Genomic DNA, 20,378 nt, shown 5'->3' with positions numbered 1-20,378 from the left:
CTGTGATATTTCATAAACCAAACCTGGCTAATTTCATTGCATGTACATGCGTATAAATTATATAAGCAAAAAGAAATTAATGATAAACATTAAACAGGAGTACAAATAGTATTAATTTAGCAATAGTTGTATAACATTATACGCGCATATAATATGTTTCAAGGAACAATGATCGAAGTTTCATATAACGAAGTATATTTGTAACATATTATTTTATACATTAGAAATCACCTGCTTTCTTTACAGAGAACTTTATTATTATTCCTTTTGCACTTTTTCGTTAACAATAACAATAACTACATCTAATGAACTGTGCTGTTTGTTAGGAAGACAGGAGTACTTATTACTTTTCTACAGAGCTAAAATTGTTACAAAATATTTAAATATTATTTTAAAGTAAAATGTTTAAATATCACTGTGTATTTTAACTTCGATAGAAGTTTATTTTTTAATAACTGAGTAATAATATAAATAATATTTCATGCGTTCAATTACTATAATTTTTTAAAAATTATCCGGTGCGCGTCGATATTCTATGTATATAATAAAATATTTTAATTTCTAAACAAATGACTTTATCGCCTTGCACATCCCTTACACAGTAGAATAGATAAAAGATCTGGAATTTATATCTGTACCTACAATAAGAAAATATTTATCTCAAGGCAAATCAGTCAGTCTTATGAACTCATTAATTTCAATAAATCAACTGATGTTCTTCTGTATAATTATTTTGTAGACAGACTGCTGATATATATGTACTCGTACATGAAATTTTCATTGCATGTAATCGCACATTACTGCTAATGAGTTGAAGTTTATAAAATCTATTAGGGAATTTTCGATTGGACACACTAGTGCATATTAAAGCCGTACATTGATTTAATCTGAGTGTAAAAAAAAATTAAAATGCACATATTTTGAATTATAAGATGCATACTTTATCTAACAGCAAAATGTATTGGATATTTCATGATTTATCAGTTTTCATGTTTATAATAAATATCTTTATGTTAATTTATGTACGATGGCTTTAATGTGCATCAGTGCGTACTGAGTGCAATCGAATTCGCTGTATGTGTTATACTGTGGAATATAACAGAATGAAGTAGATTATTTTTTGACGTTCACAACATTCTAACGTCATCTTATATGTTTGACAATAGAAAACTGTATTAAAATATTTTTACCGAAATTTACAATAGAACGGATAAGTATCATGATTATATATATATTACGTAATAATGATCTGTTTGTTTCAATCGTGCGTTTTTATTATTTTCAGTACTTAAAAGGAAAGGCTTTGGAGTAAAAAAGAACGATGCAAACAAACAGATCCTAATCACTTCCATAAAAACGGATTCCTGCTTACAATCTTTATTAATATAATCAAGTTACTTACTCTGGTTAATGTATCCGCTGTCATTACTGCATGAAATTAAATTTCTCACTAAGTATATTCCGAATGCTGCGAATAGCTTGCCGTGGAGGATTCTGGATAGATTGAGTAACCTGAGAATGAGGAAACATCTGTCGAAAGCTTGCAGCTTATGGGTGAAGAACGGCGTTATTACCAAGTCTATGATATCGAATTTGCAATCGCATATCGATACAGATAACACTATAGGCGCGTGGATACTGTTAGCCGCTCTAGCTGAGAATATGAAGATTCCGAATATAGATAAATATATCGCAGATTATAAGGAAGTTATTCGAAAGAACGATTTCCACGCCAGTTTAGTTTTACACGTTTTGAGGCACGCTTGGTCCATCTTGAATCATGATTACCTCGAGGATCTCTATCAGCATCTTTACAAATGTATTTGTCACTTCGAAATCAATTTCAACTTAATCAGTATCTGTCTGGATATTTTGAATAGTATCTTACGATATTTACATGTCGACCAGAGCAATCACGTGATAGAATCGGATATGGTGGAACTGATGAAATTGTCGGAGATGGAGATTCAAGATTTGTTGAAGGAGAACAGAAATTGTACGCAAGACACAGTGAAAATCAGAGCTGTATTTACACTGAGTCACGCATCGCTTTTCTGCACCAACAAGATTTCGTCGTCAACTTTACGAATTTTTGAACGATTACTGTTGCAATGGGAATCGTTACCAGATACGGTGAAAGAAATAAAGGATCTACAGGCGTCCGCGGTGGTCCTTCTCTGTCAGCAAGCGCTGAGAGATCGTGAAGTCGCGAAAAAAGTCACACCGATACTTGGTAACGTAATGCGTCAGGAAATGAATTCGAATTCATTGATAAAAACATCGGTGAAGATAAATGCTGCGAAAGCGCTAGCCGATATCTGCGTGAGATTTACTGCTCTTGTGGAACCGTATCTTCCGGACTTATGCATCAGCATGAAGGATCCGAATCCAGCCGTACGAGAAGCTATAGTGGTGATATTTATTGAGTTATTGCTGGAAGATTTTATAAAGATGAAGGGACCATTTTTCTTTCACATATTGATGATGCTGTCGGACACAAATAGCATGATACGCGAGTTAACGACCTTTCTAGTGGAAGAGACTTTTAATGAAGAACAAGACTGATTTCTCAGCAGTTTCTGGAGAGCATATATCATTACAACAATTGCCGCTCCCGGAAAGCGTACTGCGGACACAGAATGCTCGAACAAGAGATGAAGGTTTTAACTCTGCCTGGAAGAGCGAATCAAGAGAAACGTAATGTCATCTACGAATTTATGTTGGAACATCTGGATATGTCCGCCAAGTCTGAACTCGTTGTGAAACTGATCAAGTATATACTTCGCGAGTTATGCGATGAGAATTCTATCGACGTTACGACCGAGGAATTTACAATAGAACGGAATAGTATCATGATTATGTATATTACGTAATAATGATCTGTTTGTTTCAATCGTGCGTTTTTATTATTTTCAGTACTTAAAAGGAAAGGCTTTGGAGTAAAAAAGAACGATGCAAACAAACAGATCCTAATCACTTCCATAAAAACGGATTCCTGCTTACAATCTTTATTAATATAATCAAGTTACTTATTCTGGTTAATGTATCCGCTATCATTACTGCATGAAATTAAATTTCTCTTCATTGTCACATCTTTTGTGTGCTTATTGTGATCATTAATATCACTTATGTAATACAGAGTAACACATGAAAAAGAATAGCTCTATTTTATTTTCAGTCGATAAGGATTTCTTCATCAATACTAAGAAGATATACATATATTATGCTTCGCATTCTTAAAAAAAATACATAACATTCTTTTATATATAATAATATATACAATAAAATAATAAAAAAACTTCACATATAATATTCTTTTATCATAATAAAACTATCGATTTTAAAAACAGGCTACTCTTTTTCACATCTCATTTGTGCCTTACATCCTGCTTAAAAATACTGTTGAGCCGAGCTCATCGAATAATATCTCGAGATTCTCGATATGGTAATATCAAGATAAAGGAAGTATCGCTAACAGGATGCAGTTCGCACTCTCACTTTATCCCTCAGGTAATTGGCGACTTGCGTCTGCGAGTGTCGGACGGCCAGTTGAAGCGGCGTAATGCCTTCCTGATTTACGAGTAAAGGATCAGCTCCCGCTCCTACGAGTTGCCTCGCAACTGTCATATGTCCTGTCAAGGCTGCCGCATGTAATGCACTTTCGCCGTTCTGAAATCGTAAAGAAACTCAACAGTTACTTGCGCATAAGAAATTATACACATAGAATTTATATATAATTATAGATTAAAATTAAATTGAAATAAAACTTAAAACTAAATTGAAATAAAATAAATAGTAATATTTGTGACTCCAAGAATAAGTCTAAGACAAATAAAATGTCTATGTGAGCTTCCACAGATGTTAACACGTTTAAATTATATATTCATAATAAATATAATTATACATTCATAATAAATATAATTCGTAACTAATTAGGATTTATTTACCAAACGAAGTTAAGTAAACGCAAATTGAGATCTCTTCAGTGCGAAAGTCAAATACAACGGCTTTATTGTACCAACAGTTTGTGCTAAGACTTCCGTACTGAAGAGTACCAAATCCAGAATTAAAATGTTTGTTTTAACTTCGTTTGATAAGTATAAAAAATATAAATATAATTAATGTACTAAAATCCGGAGACTCACACAGGAATTTTATTTGTATAATTAAATTTAAAATTACACACGAATATTTTTGGAGTATTTGGAATATTTATTTGGAATATTTTTGGAATATTTAAAACTCGTTGATTTTTCTCTGACTCTTACCGGGAGTATGCCGAGTGAAGGACGGTACTTGAGCAATTCGCCGATGACGGCAGTGTGACCTTTGTGAGCGGCTTTGAAAAGCGGGGTTGCGCCGTCCTGCGAAAGGAAATTGTTCGCGATGACAAACCGTGTGCAATGTGCATGGCACAATAGTGAGAACTCACTTTCGGCGATTATACGACACGCGATCTACATGAGACTTACGTGTCTCGTGGCGTCGACCTTCGCGCCGGCTCTCAACAGCCTCCTGACGACATGATCGTGTCCCATTTGCGATGCGATCCACAGCGGTGTAGCGCCATCCGTTCTTACCGCGTCCGTCTTCGCCCCGTGCTCCAGGAGAACTTCCAGAATACGAAGGTGGCCGTTCTGGGCAGCGATAAACAACGCCGTGGCACCGTCCTACGTATCATCTATATTTCTTAACTTTTTCTTACATATTAATATCACATTGTTACCAAATATATTGAGCAACGTCTCTTCTGATTGAAGCGTATTGATTACTTTAGTGTAACTTCATCTTCATAAATTGAAGATTTGTGTTTAATGAAATAACTGAATTAAGAAATCTCGATATTATTTATAAAGTTGATTTCTCGTAAGATAAACATCCCAGTGACCGGACATGTATTTATGTCCGGATACTTACACAAAATTTATTATTATTAATCTCCAATGCTCTTTTTATTACAATATAATTTAATTGTATTTAAAGATTACAATTAAATATAATACTATATTTTTGGAAAAACATTTGATTAATATAAATAAATAAAGTCTGTGTAAATGTTCGAACATATTATAGGTACATATCTGCAAATCCATACAAGGACGTTTACCTTATATTCAAACTTCTTCAGTCAGATATACTGAGATTAATATTCATAATTTGTTCTTATATTTAACGTCTTAAATAATGCCTTAAGATATAAAATTAATCACAGAACTGTATTAGCTTTTTTACCCATTACTTAAAACGATCTTGAGATAAGAACAAATTATGAATACCGGTCTAAGAATTATAATTGGCGAGCTTATTGGAGCCGGCATTTTAAACGCATTTTTTTACCTTCATATGAGCGTTCGGACTGGCGCCTCTCTCTATTAAGCCCTCCACAACATCCAGATGACCGTACTGACATGCGACGAAGAGTGGCGTGCCGCCGTCCTGAAATCCACGAGGGATACATTAAGCCTGTTCTTTTTGGCTGAACTTTTGCATCAGTTCATCTTTCTTCCTCTTCTTTCCTCCTGGAGAGAAAAGGAAGAAAGATGAACTGCAAGTTAGCGTTAAAGAGCAGCGAGAGCTGCTCGCACACGCGCTAAGATCTCCTCTCTACTTACTATGCTGCATGAATCCACGATCGCGCCATGCTCCAAAAGCAAACCCGCGATGTCCATGTATCCGCCCTGGGCGGCGAAGAACAAAGCCGTTGTCCCGGTCTGTGAATACAAGACAAATGTAAACATTATTACATATGTGTACGGATTGAACTGGAAGCTTGAACTCGAAATTATATAAAATTCACAAGAAAATATTATTAGATCGAATATGACATTTTTCACTCATAAGTGTGTTAAATAACTAACTGTCTGAGAAATATTCTTTCTCCTCCGAAAGTTGAGACGCTCAAGATAAACGGATTATCCCGAACATTCACAAAATTTAAAGTGAAATATCACGAGACCGAAACTCTTCACGATATGTAAAATGTAACAGTTTCTATACAGAACGCAGAGATAAGCACTTTGAAACGATAAAAGAAGGTGAGAATAAATACATGTTTTATCAAAAAGAGAAAATCCAACTTCTAGATCTGCCTGCCTAAATAATTTAAACATTAAATCTAAATATCTGTATTATTTAAAAAACAAATTCTGATGAAATAGAAGATTCATGAAATCAAAAATAGAATTGAACAAAAATGATAAATAATTTTTCCTCTTCTAATAAAAAGAACGAAGCGATCTTTTCGAGTTTATTTTTTCGCAACATTTTAAATTTATGCGCATATAATAATTTCATGACGCAAACTACATATCGCAGTGCAACAACACATGTGTTAGAAATGCACAGAAAATTTGACGTGACGTCAGTTGGCACTTAATGATATGTAAATGTCATATACGTCTCGCGACCCATCTATAATTTATATCCACGATAAATCGACGTAACATGCGGACGTATAGTCGGCAATTGCGTCGACTGCGTCATTAATAATAATGTCGAATGACATTTTATTGGCCGATGTGAAAGAGAAACGTCAATTTCCTTCAGAGTGCGACAGGCATTCGGATACAAACTTCTCTGTATGGTTCACTTAGAAATACGCCCAACTTTCTTCCATCGTTTGCACCTGTATACGTATATCTCTCTATATAACACGAGGAGCTACGATATGTCATGCTTAACGGTAAACTTTAGCGGCGAGAACCGGTCGCACGGAGCGGCCTTGATATTTCGAGCAAATGTCAAATCGAATCTCTTCTGGCGAAAGAGAGAAATGAGAAATTATTATTGCGAGATACGATTCAGGAATTTTCCTATTTATTTTTCCTATTTAACACAAATATTGTCATATCAAAATTACTAAAAATATCACAATCTATCGCTAATTAATTTTTTTACATTTATTAATTTATATAATAATCTACTAAAAGTGTATAATTTTTTTTTCACAGCATCAATCGGCTATTTTCAATCCAGTTCATTGTAAAAGATTATCTCATCGGTGTTCTTTAAAATATTATTAATAAAACTATCGTTAGTACTGAAACTTGGCAGCCGCAAACTATCGATTTCTAGCAACATATAGCGCCGTATTTTACAATACAACGTATGTGTCCTTCACCTGATTAAGATAATATCTTGCATTAAACCGTGACTATCCCCTATCCAGAACACGTGTCGTGTTTGAATCGCGTAAATTTCCGAAACTTTTGTCGATCGCAGTTTCTGGCCATTAGTTACGAGATACGGCTCTTTAGCCTACGACGAGACAATTAGAATTAAGCGTTACGCTTTCACGCGGGAAGATAAATTTTTCTGTCAGGCGATTTCTATCTTAATGGACGCGGGAAAGAGTTGTAAAAGGCAAATTGGGAGTGAGAAGCTAGTTGGAACGAAATGCTAGTAAATTGCCAAATTCGTATGGTACTCTTTAAAGTAAAATGTTGCGACACGCTTTCAAGAAGCGACCCAAGAAAGAAAATTAAACCATTCTCTTTCTGACACATACAACGCAAATACTTAAGAGATTGCGGAATTTTTTAAAGTACATTTACCATAATACTGCAAATTATACTTTCAAATTCTTCGTCGTATGGAACATAAAAAATCTCTCTCTCTCTCTCTCTCTCTCTCTTTCTCTCTCTTATTGTTAGAGATCTCTTTGCAAGTCCTTTCAAGAATGACATGCCTGAAGAATTGTAATGAGATAAAAGACTCCAATACTATCAAAATCTTTAGAAAAAAGAATGATACAAACCGTGCGCAACTGACAGTTTATTTTCATTCTCGATATTTCATTTTACTACAAACATTTTACTTACATTTAATTCCTGATTTAATTCCTAATTATAAATATACTAATTATAAATATATAAATTGACTTCTCAATCGCGTGAATTATTTTAAAACTTTCCTTTATACTTAAGTTAAAAAGTTTATTTTTTGCTTCCATATGTATCAAAATGTAAATCAATTCATTTCTGTAATTAATTTCAAAATAAACAATTATATTAAAAATAAATATTTACATTAAAGTATGCACTTAGTAAAAAACAATTATTAAATTAAATTTAGTTTAGTTATAATAAATTAAATTTGAGTAAAATTTAATAATTTTCTTAAATTGTTTAATTTTATTATTTTGATTAAATTAACTGTATATTGAGTAAGAGCAGTGGTGACCAAAAAAATTATTAAAAATAAAATTAGGTATAATTTGATATTATTTACAGTGTAGTGTCGCTAAGCGAGCAATTCACTGAACCCGATACAAGTAAAATGCACTTTCACTGCCATAAAAGCTCCAGTCAAGGGAGCGGCGAACTCGTAGTTTTATCCGTTATGTATCCCGCCGTTCCACACCCTGACGCGATCATATCTTCGAAAGGTATAACGTAAATTAATTCTTCGATATTACTTCCGGGGAAAAGAGACGACGAGAAAGACCGGAAACTTTACGCTTCCGTTTTCGATCGTTCTGCTTCCTCCTTCTTTTTTCTTCCTCTTTTTTTTTTAATTCCGCTCTTCCCCATTTGCAATACGTGGCGAACCTTATTCTCTTTTTTGCAACTTGCTATCTCTCTGCTGATGCACACGCCATGGAATTAGGTGTGCCGCGATGCGTGGCGAACGAAGCGAGGACATAATACCTATACCTATCCATTACCAAACCACAGAAATTCTATAACATAACGATCAACCTGTCACGTATGACCCGCACTGCTGCCGATCCTTTCGCTTCGCTCTCGGTCATGCACATAAGGAAACATGTAGAAATCCGATCTGTCCGAGATCAAATGCCCGACACGTATTTATCAGAGACCAAAGAAGCAATCTGAGCAGATCTCGAAACTAGATCTAAATAGAGGCATTTTTCAAAAAAAATTCGTTTCGCTAGACGTGAAAAATCTTCGAATGTGTATGTCTTATGAATGACGAATGTCTTAATTAAATACAATTTTGTAAACAAATATGTACTGAGAGCAAAATTCTTTTATCTCTTTAGTCTTCCTAATCATAAAATCTGTTTTCTTGAGTTTCGTACGAATAATGTAAACGTTTGTGAAATATCGATCGATGGAGAGATAAAAAGATTAATTGAATTGAGGATATGAATTGAAGATCTCATCGTAATCCAGAAATGTCTGGATCAGTCACGTGCATAGCGGTACTACACTTATGGATGCAAATCTCACCGATTGAACATCAGTCCCAAGTAGGACAACAAAAGGTCAGTTATTTTTGTTTGGCAAGTGCATGGAACTGATTTTAATTAACTAACCGAAAAAACCGGTCGAATGATAATTAGCAACGAATAAGCACGTGATACTTTTACGTATGTATTGTATTAATAATAAATAAGAAATCGATTTGCATTGAATAAACTTAATTGAAACTGTCACTCCAATTAATGTTTATTCTGTGACGAGAATGTCGCAGCTATATAAGATCTAATTTATCGGAGGCTGAGTCGGGATGACCTGACATAGGAGTCATTCACCCTCGTTGACGTTGTCCATTTTTAGACGATCGATAATCACGGGTAGAATTTTTAGACGATACTATCTATTGAGAGAAAAATCTCGTCTTTTAAATTCTTATTTCCGTGTTCAAGATTTGTATGTTATATCTCATTCATGAAAATCAAAACTGCAATTAACATCGGAGTTTATGAAAAAAAAATGACAGATCTGTGTTAATGAGTTATAATGAATTCGTTGAAAAATAGTAATACTTGATATTGAATTGATAGCAATGCTTTCTTGATAAATTCTACTATCTATTTATAAATAGATAAAAGAATTATAAAAGCACACTTCTCCTTTCAGTACGAACTAAAGAGAAGAAATAAAAAACTGTTATCTATATATCTTACACTTAATGTTTCTATAAACGAATATCTGGCTGTCATGCCACGTGCGATTTTCCTACGTACCTATATGATGATACCTGCGATAGTATGAATAATACGTTTAAATAGATTGTAGACACATTGTGTCAGCGATAATTCCTGAACTTCCACGTTGCGTGTTTTGCACAGGCACTCCGCTATTAAAAGGCACATTAAAATCACGCGAACTTGCACGCACGAACGTTGTGGCACAAGCTCACGGTATGCTCAGGCAACCTTGAAATATTGTACCAGTCTTTCTCGTTTTTCTCTCGTGCAATTCGTTTCTCACCTCGTGATATTTATTCAAGTCGTTAAATGTTCCATCAGGTCACCATTCCAAAATCCATGCGGCGCTAAAATGCCATCGATGTGGTTTATTTAGATTTGAGGAGAAATACACGAGTTTTCCTCCTTAAAATTATCCCTCCTTAAAATTCCCTCCTTAAAATTATATCTCCTTTACGCGATAATCATGATTACTTGGGGATTTATTAATCGATTGCTACGCGTATCGATAAATTGATATGGAAAGCGAAATGATGAGATACAATTATCTCCGTAAGTAACGATCTCTTGAGGTATTAATTTAAAGAGAATCGCATTTTCTAGTCCATGAAAATGACCCTGAATCCACCGATTGCGTAAGATGACGCGTTTAACAGGTTCTTTATGAAGGTTTGCGTAATTTTGCATCGAACGTGACGCCATCATCATTTATGCTCAATCTTGAAGGAAGAGCATTATTATGATATATCAGCTCGATTGTCGAACGTTACACATTCCTATTTCCGAAGACGGTTACTCATCATGTAATATTCTTTCTCTCTTTTTTCTCTCACATTTCTAATAGTGATCATATCCGTCACAGAAAATTGGTAATTATATCGAAGATATTTTGCCAATCAATATTTTTTTTAAATTAATGTAAGTTCAATTTTTTTTATTATAAAAAATAAGATAGAAAAAATCGAAACTATGTGACTTCTGAATATATTCATATTCAAATTTTTACATTTTTCAGTTTTATAAACTGCGTGCCAATTAAAACACAAACTGAAGCTCAAATATTAGTATCTCATATTAGATTAATAATCAATTTAACAACGATGTTAATAAGCATTTTGAAAAGTAATAATTAAAACAAAAATTATCAATGGTATTAATATTAAAAGGAATCAACTTTATCAACGTTATTTTTACTCTCTTCAAATTTTATTTTTTCATTTTTCAAGACATATAACAGAACATCAGTTCATCCAACTCTGGCAATCTTGTCATCAATTTGCATACAATGCCGCAATTCTAGATGACACGAGACACCGAGGAAGAAAGAGGGAAGCGTGGGCATGATGATAAATCCTCTTGAGGCACTTAAAAAAAGGGATGCTCGACAGCTTCCTGGTGCACCGCGTGATATGCCACAGATAGGCTTTTTATGTCTCGCTGAGATGTCGCGTTTTAAAAGTGACAAACGCGTTGCAAGACGATGCTCCAGGAAGTTCTCAAAAATTCTATTTCGAGATATCATAATATTTGAAATGAAGCATCTAAAGATAGGATCCTTAATAAGGTCGCCAAGTTGAAATCATTTTATGAAATCTCCGATAAATGTGAAAACTTATTTTTCTTTCAGAAACACACTTTTTAAATATAAACGACTGAAAATAGGTTAAAACGAAACTTTTTATAAATTAAGATTTTAAGAATATAAATAAGAATCTTATTTGGTTATCAAATTCTACGTTAATAAATTATTAATGTCGTGAAACTTGTGATTATCAGAATATATATATATATATATATATATAAAATAAAATATTTAAAAAATCATAGAAAATAATGAAGGGAAAACTATTTCAAGATTGATCGAAACGTTTCTTGAAACTATTATTACGAAATGATTATTATGATACATTCCGCATACTCTATTACCTATCCTTTAATCGAACATAATTAAATAATTGATCTGTTTTATGGCGGCGATTAAATTGCAATCGGTAGATGGTCTCACGACTGTAATACTCGATGCTGGTATTACCACGACTATTAATGTTAATGTCTAAAAGAAAATAAATAAAATAACGTACAATTCTGAAGACATATAATAATACATCTTTCTACCTTCTTTCTGAGAATTAAACATAAGAAACGTAATAACGTATGTATAGAAAAAAAAAATAAAACAACGATTACATACATATAATTAATATATTATTCATACTTCGTTGTAACTGTTTTAGGATTGTGGTTACGATTATAAACAATATTTTGTGACGAAAAAGAGTTAAGTTACACTACATTATTCGATGATATTTTCGCAGATAATGATAAGTTCGCGTACACGGTAATAACGAATTCGATTGGACGCACTCAATGTGCAATAGTACACATCAAAGTCGTCGTAGAAACTCATGTAAAAATGTAAAAATGTTTTGTTAAAATATTTAGCTAGAGACAAATCTGAAAACAATTATATAGGGCGCTCTAACTAGAATGTTAAAACTTTTTGCAGCATTGCTCATGCTTGAGATTGCTAATTATTTAGGTGGTCAACAAAATTATTTTCAGTAATTATTTTCAGTATTTAGTTAAATTTTTAGATACTTCAGCAAAAATACTTAATTTTTTCCATATAGAAAGAAGACAAATCGCAAAATCTTCAATATACTTTATTATGCTGTTAGATAAAATATATATTTTATAATTTAAAATATTCACATTTAACTTTTATATTCAAATTAAATCAATGTATAATGATTTTAATATGCAGCAGTACCAGTACATTCGAATTCGCTTTATAAAAAAATTCTCAAAATATCGCTTATCTCATCGATGACCACCTTACAGCTCGTTATTAGTAAGAGATAAACTGTATGACACAGAGATAAAAATCCGATAACTTTTTTACTTATAATAATCTTGCCTTGCGAGCAAATAAAAACTAAAAAATTAATAAATGTTAAATTGATTTCTTGTATGTATATACTTAAGCATTACTTCTCTCCAATATATATATATATAAATAAAAGCAAAGGCTATCTTCTAATTTGACGTCTTAATACGCTAATATTGTAGTATATTAAGGATTTTTAGCCATTAATTAACGTGGGCGTGTACGAGTTGTCTCTGTTATTACCATTAGGTTTTCATTCCACGGGAATATCATTCATTCACGGATACACTCGATCTTTGACACAGGATCAGAACTTACCAGCCTTTTGGCATTGGGATCCGCTCCTTGATGCAACAGTTCGGTCACAGCGTCCATGTGACCACCAGCGGCGGCTAATATCAAAGGTGTCGTGCCGTCCTGAAAGAAAATCGACCTTGTTTGCAAAACTTCGCTCCGACGATTTAATTAGACGCGAAACTTTCCCGCCGGTGAACGCCAAACACCGGCGAATGTGTGCCGGTGAATATTTTCTAATCAATCCTCTTGCGAGCTATTAAGATTCGCGCTAAATGTCCTAATGATTCGAAGACCACTAGTGTAATTAACACACTTGTCTTAATTTCAGTTTGCCACACATGGGTCAAACTGTCCCAAGTAAAGAATTTACATGTATACATTTTTAACACTTTATCTTTTTATAATTAAAAAATCTAATTTACAACGATTAAGGAAAATATGAACTTTAATTATTTTGTATATTCAAAATAAATGATGCTTTCCATTTAGTGACACAAGTCGATACGAACATCGTTCTATTTTTCTTTATATTTAAAGAGTAACAATGATAGTACGACACTTGTGTCACCCAATGTCTAAAAATATCTACAAGTAATACAAAGTTTCGCAAAATGTTGATCGATATTTCTAATAGAAAAGAATCGCGAATGACAAGAAGTATTATTAATTTCCTTGTTGACTAAACAAACATATGGTGATTTGATTCAATCCTGACACTGACACAATTCTACATAGATGAGTTTGCAAAAATATAGACGTCGATAAAAAACGTGTTCGGTTTTCCAAGTTCGAAAAGTGGTACGATTAGTGTCCGCGTTGATCTAATAAACCACTTTCAAGACGCGCAGAGAAGAGTAACGTTACTCGTGCTGCTCGCTCCTTGTCATTTGCATAATGAGTCGACAGCGAGGAGAGAAAATAGTCGGTAAATCGCGCTTTTGCCGTGATATCGTTGATCTATCGCGAAACTATTGTAATCAGGAACGTGAGTTCCTGTCTAATCGATTTCCGACAGCAATCTCACGCGATGATCTTATTGTCTTGAGCTGCGATGAACCAACTGAATGAACCGATTTCAGCTGATAAAACTGATCTAATCGAATATCATATTTCAGGAAGGCACAGATTAATATTATAATGTTCGTGTAAATCGAAACATTTTCTTTTCATTCTAAATTCTCACGAACGGTTAATGTTTCAGTTGCCGCGAAAAAATCTCCCAATCGTTTGAAAAATCGTGTCTGAGAAATACCCACGATAACGAGATCTTACTTCGAAAACTGAGGGTATTGCACGATACTGACCTTGTCCTTGCAATCAACGTGAACGCGTCCAGAATCCAATAAAACACGAAGACGCTTGGCGTCCCCGCGTGCCGCCGCCAAATGCAGCTCCACATCCCAAGGTGACTCTTTCTGAAAAAGTGAGAATCAAAGATAACAAGTTAGTACAATAAAACGCTTATTAATTTCTAATTTTTTGATTATTATATATTTTTGATATTTTGATTATTATAATTCAAGGTTACGGAGCGACGTAAACATGAGAAAATGTTAAAAACAAAAGTATTCAAGAATTCGTTGGAATCGTCTCAAGAATTTATTGGAATTATTAAAATCATAACAATATAAAATTGGAAAGTTTCGATACAGGAAAATAGGTAAATCTACATTTTTCGAAATTTTTTTACTTTAAAAATCTTTTTACAGTAGAAATTAATTACAAAAGTTACATATATTAATAAATGACAAAAAGATTCTGAAACTATAAAAATTAAATTTGAATAATCTCAATTTTTTTACAATCTTTTTAGATTTTTAGAAAATTTGAAAAACTTCTTTTTTAATTTTCATGTTTTTATACATATAAAATCAATCAATTTCGATATTAATATAATATAATACAATAAAAATATAATATTCAAACTATTATAAAATAAATCGCTGTGTATATATTGGGGCTTTTCAATTACTGCTTGTCAAATTTCATATACATATATCCAAATTTTTTTATATTTAAATAATGGAAAAACATTTCTATATCGGAGTTCGAATATATGAGCCGTGCATTGGACATGTAATGGAATATGAATGTAACTGAATATATAGATGAGCTCGTCAGATTGTTGGGACCATCTAAAAGCTCGTTAAATATTTTTAGCGCTTCCATAATCTCAAAGATATGCTCGAGGTTGTCATTGGGATCGATATTTCTCGGGATCGTAGATCCGGCGGTTTTTATTTCTCTCATTTATGATTTCTAACGGTGAACCTCCCATCGCAAATGTTATCCAGCGTGAGTACCGTCGGTCTTTCGCCGCAATGATCGAAATAATACGTCGACCTTCACTTTCGAGTGTTTATCGAGTGATCCGACTTGCGGTGCAAACACGTTCTTGCATGAAGAGAGAAAACATCAGAATGATTTCTCGAGGAATAAATATCGTCTGTGTCCTCGGCGCGTCGCTTCTGCGGATTTATGTCTGAACGGAACTCGCATTTCGAAATATTTCGAAAGATTCCGAAGATAGACGAAGAAGAAAAATAGAATTGTAGGCCCCCGATATCTGTAACTACCCGTTAGCCTGTAGTTTACTGATTCCGGACATTCGTCACGGATCGCAAACGTAAAATTGCAAAACACGTCGGGCTGTATACTCAATGGTGCGGAAAAATCTTATTACAGGATTTTGCGGCGAGTCTGTAGCACAGCAAGGAATGTCTCTTTGGAATATGTAGAACACGAGAAATAAATCTCGTATCAATGAAAGTTTTAGCCTCGTAATTTTTGCGATATTAAAGGATAATTATTAAATTACAAAAATTATTAGAAAGTTATTGAATATAAAACTTATTAAAAGATAATTTTTGTATTATAAAATTCAAAATTATAAGATTAAATAATATAATAATAATAATATAATTAAATAATGAAACACTAAAATATTCAGCATTGATCATTACATCTAATTGTAAGAGATAAAATATTTTCATTATTGTTCAAATTTCGCATACATTAAATTGCTAACTGTTTTTTATCCAAGCAAATCTTTCTCATTCGATATAAAGATATCCTAATTGTATTCTATAATAATTTATTATATAAATGTATAATTTAAACATAACATCATAATTGTATTCGAAGCGCATCAACTTTGATAGAAAATATGTTCAAAAATTGAAATGAATTATTAAGTAAAATTATTTCACGTTTTATTATGAATTCGTAATCATCAGTTAAATCAGTTTTGAAATTCAAATTAATACATGTACCTACTTTATTGTATGTCTCAAAATTTCACTCTGCATCGAATAGATATGTTCAGCGGCAATAATTTCTAAACGTGACTTTCGCGGAGCTGCACTTTTTTCCGCAATCTCGACCGTAATTAGCGCACACAGCCAACAATTAAAGCTTTAATTAAAATATCAAAATGCATCTACCAAGAATTCGTTATTTGCGTTTTTTCTTCTAGATATATTTAAGATTATGATGTTCTAATATTAAAACTTCAAATACTATATTGTCATTATTAATTATTACTGTCGAAACTATCTAATTTCATAACTGCATATTTAACAAGTATTACAATACCGATTTTCCGTACGCAGTTAAGAAAATCTAAAATTATAAATAGAAGTCTTTCTTGAATATTTATTATATCAAACGTAACATAAAAATATACACGTGTAATTAAATCGTTAGATTCATTAGTTCTATATACGTCGAAAATAAATTACAGCAAGAGGCTGTGGCGCAGGTTTCTCGATCATCGCGGATTTATCAACTAGCTTTAATAGCTGATTCGAGCAGTCTGGTGTAAAAAATCTTACGTAACGCAGATAGGGAAAATATGATGAACAAGCTATTAAGCATGCCCCGCCGACCGGCTCTAGAGTCGACTCTACACACTGTTCGATATTATGTAATGCGTGTCACGAACAATATCACGCTGATAATGGCTGTTTACAGTGCATAAATTCAAGTACGTCGAAATTATGATAATTACGCGATTACAATTGTCAGCGGATTATTGCCGCACAGCGTTGCGTATTCCAGCTTGATCGATTTAGATTCTAGGGGGTCAATTCAGTCAATTATGTATCTTAAAATGAGGTGAAAATTACAAAAGTGAACAAATTTTTTTTTAATGTTTTTTTATGCACACGTTTATTATTCTAAACACTGAGAATAACCTAATAATAGAGGTCGAAACATTTGCATTTTAAATTATATAGGTATATATTTTAATACTTAGATAATAAAAAAATTTTTCGCAAGAAGAACCAACGTTGATTTTTATGCTCCTTTTATTCGATAATTCGATTTATTCATAAAAATTTTTATAATTTGAATTTGAATAAATTTACTAGGATTAAATCAAACGTTCAGTAGATTTGCAATTATTGTAAAATTCTTTCTGAACATGATTGTGATTTATATATTTAGATCCAGTGAAGAACTAAGAGCAAGGTCAATCATGTTAAGAATCTTACAACAGTTGCAAAGCTGCTTTTTCTGCTAAATACAGTCGATGAAATCATGATAAGATCAAGTGAACCAATTTAAAAAATGCGCAGTCGTTTAAAGTAACGACGACACATTTATGACCAATCAGAAATTGGCCTCAATTTTAAAAACCAATATAGTCACTAATCAGAAATTTATTCCAAATTACATTCAGCTGTCATTATGTGCAATGTTACAGCTGGTTTTCTTATATCATGAATGAAATTATAAATATTTTACTAAATTTACTCACTTTTGTAATTTTTACTTCCTTTCAAAATTCACAATCGATTCCCAAATAAAAACTGCCAGACAATCGACCGTCATATCTTCGCGGTCAGTTTTCTACGGAAATGTTCGAATCAGCAGGCACGACAAAGCTCTTCGTCTTTCGGTTTTTAATCGTGCTCGCGCAGGTGTACCTATTCATCGAACTAGAAATAACACGCGCTATAATTATATAGAGATAAGACGTATGTATATTTCTTGTCGCGCTTTTAATATGCGACCTTCAAGTTTTTCGTTCGTTAGATATGCAAATCATGCTCGACGTCGCGATTCCCAACAGTTCAAAGGAAAAAAATAGTATATTAAGAGTCGATCGAGATAAGAGCTGTGTTGTTTTTTTCGAAAGAGAAGACAATTGACTCGTCGGAGACTAAAAGCACAGCAACGACAAAACATCCGCGAATAAATGAATTGTAAGATGCAGAAAGCTGCATGTAAACGATGTTCCAAAATTCACTGTCAATGCTGAAAATACTTATAGTTTACGTTATGTGCATAACAGATTTTTCACACACTGAAAAAAATTTCTAAATGTAGTATTTTCTTGAATAGGATTAAGTAAACATTTCCTTATTGCAAATAAATGTTTACTTGATATTATTCAATAAAATATTACTTAGAGTTAGGTTATTTTTTTCAGTGCAGTTATTTATCAGTTATCTTTTATAAAACAACTTTCCCAACCGTAAATTTTTTAGATACTGAAAATTAATTTTGGAATACAATCATAATAAACATTATTAAGTTTTGATCTATACAATTATTTCTCGTAAATAAGCGAAGATCAAATACTTATGCGTATTTCTTCAATTTCATCTAATTGATCTAACATGAATGAAAGAATATATTGAAGAAGTTTATAAATAAAAATATAGCTTATCGATTATTATACAGATTCGTACTCGATGAATTATAAATAAACTATCACAATGCATTATGTCGAATAGAATTTATCATCGAGTTAAGTTTAATAATAATAATAATTTGACACGGATCACAAAGATTCTGTCTACAAGGTAACGAATTTGAGCAAATTAAATAAGTAAATAAATTAATAAATATTTACAAATTAATAAACATTAATAAATAATCATCATTTATTTTATACGCAAATCGCCGAGAGAACGAACAGTAAAAAATCTCAAATAGTAAAAAATATCAATTCCAACTAAATCCCAATTTTACACATTACTTTCCAAAAAAGCTGCTCTTAATTTCGGACGATACGGAAGGATAGTGAAGCGTGTTGTATGATTTGTCCTCTAGCAACAACAATTCTATAGCTACAAAATTATCACATTGTAACAATGTGTGGAAGGACACGAGTGTGTCCCTCCAAAGTTTATCGAATCTAGAGGAACAAAAGACAACGTCCAGGGAGGAACATTTCTCGCGAGGGAGGATACATCCGCGCTGAATCTCGGCATTTCTCCGTGCACTCACCTTCATGGACATGTTGAACCTCTGCCGTGAGTATCTCGATCAATTATTCGTTCAGTCCTGCCGAAGCGCATCGCACATCCCGTCGCCGCCGAGCGAGCGTTCGTGCAACATACAATCACTGTCGATCCGTCCAGCGCGAAGCGCGCTTCGCTACTGAACGCGAGCCACTAAACGCGGCTCGTTTTGAAGCACCGCTCTCGCCAGAATGTTTCGCCTGTACGCGCGCGATAGCCAGTGAGCGTCATCATCGTCGAGTCGTCGGTCGACGTGTATAAACATATAGCACATAGTCGCGAACAATTGTGAATAGCCATAGACAGGCTGCGAGAGTATCGGATGAATGAAGGAGTGGGGGAGAGGTGGTACGCTGCGAGCCTGCGACAGAACAGGAAGTGCACGAATACAATAATCTCCAGGATCGTCTCACCTCGCGCATGCGCGGTATCGAAATGTTTTAGGCGAAATGGTGAATAATAGATTATTTGTTTGAATTTCCTTTGAAATTTCGAAAAAGTTTGTACTTAAAATGAGATTAAATAGATATTTGAAAAAAGAAAGCGAAGATTCTGGGTGTGAAAAGTATCAGCAATATATAGTAGATATATAGATCTATAATATATATATATATACTGCATATAAGTTTGATGAATTTCAAATTTGATTACAGATTCAAATAACAGAACGCGAGATAATTGATTTAATAACTTTCAAAATAATTGTAAGATGGGTTATATGTATATTTAATATCAAAATCGATATGTTCCTTCCTCTCTTGTAATTACGATATGTGTATAGATAAATTAATTTTTTAGTAAAAATTTCATGACAAAATTAATAAAATTATATAGTGATAAATATTTATTCGAAAAATGTGTTATCATTGCGCGTCTGTGCGCTTCTTTATAAATGCAGAAAGTGCAACATAGTACAGTTAACAAGGAACAGATTGTTCAGACTTCAGATTGTTTCTATTCGACGCACACAGCCGCAGAGTTTGAGTGCTATTTCATTTATGCGTTTTGGTCGTACGACAAATGTGTGCAAGAGAAAGAGAAG

At 33.1% G+C, this 20,378-nt stretch overlaps 2 protein-coding genes across 2 annotated transcripts; one reads left to right on the top strand and one right to left on the bottom strand.

The window, feature by feature from the left end:
• Positions 1–178: 178 nt before the first annotated feature.
• Positions 179–19,736, bottom strand: LOC105150164 (uncharacterized). Its single transcript, XM_011063062.2, has 8 exons — positions 19,323–19,736; positions 14,387–14,497; positions 13,104–13,202; positions 5,613–5,711; positions 5,338–5,436; positions 4,473–4,670; positions 4,269–4,364; positions 179–3,669 (listed from the first exon to the last, which is right to left on the bottom strand). The coding sequence occupies exons 1-8, from the start codon at positions 19,332–19,334 to the stop codon at positions 3,472–3,474; spliced, it is 912 nt and encodes a 303-aa protein (XP_011061364.1). The 5' UTR covers positions 19,335–19,736; the 3' UTR covers positions 179–3,471.
• On the top strand, positions 1,519–2,873 carry LOC105154068 (condensin-2 complex subunit D3-L-like). The gene is given in 3 exon segments (XM_011069491.2): positions 1,519–2,534; positions 2,536–2,559; positions 2,561–2,873. Coding segments are annotated over 3 exon segments (1,353 nt in total).
• Positions 19,737–20,378: the final 642 nt, after the last annotated feature.

The sequence above is a fragment of the Acromyrmex echinatior genome, chromosome 8, assembly GCF_024713525.1.
Source record: "Acromyrmex echinatior isolate Ae372 chromosome 8, ASM2471352v2, whole genome shotgun sequence".
Lineage (NCBI taxonomy): Eukaryota > Metazoa > Arthropoda > Insecta > Hymenoptera > Formicidae > Acromyrmex > Acromyrmex echinatior.
Note: the sequence above shows the minus strand (reverse complement) of the source record. Positions and strands in the feature narration are given on the sequence as shown.

Coding starts and splice junctions, on each gene's coding strand:
- LOC105150164 (XM_011063062.2), bottom strand. Junction 13,203..14,386: donor ACGTTGATTGCAAGGACAAG/GTCAGTATCGTG, acceptor ATTTTCTTTCAG/GACGGCACGACACCTTTGAT. Junction 3,670..4,268: donor CTTCACTCGGCATACTCCCG/GTAAGAGTCAGA, acceptor TTACGATTTCAG/AACGGCGAAAGTGCATTACA.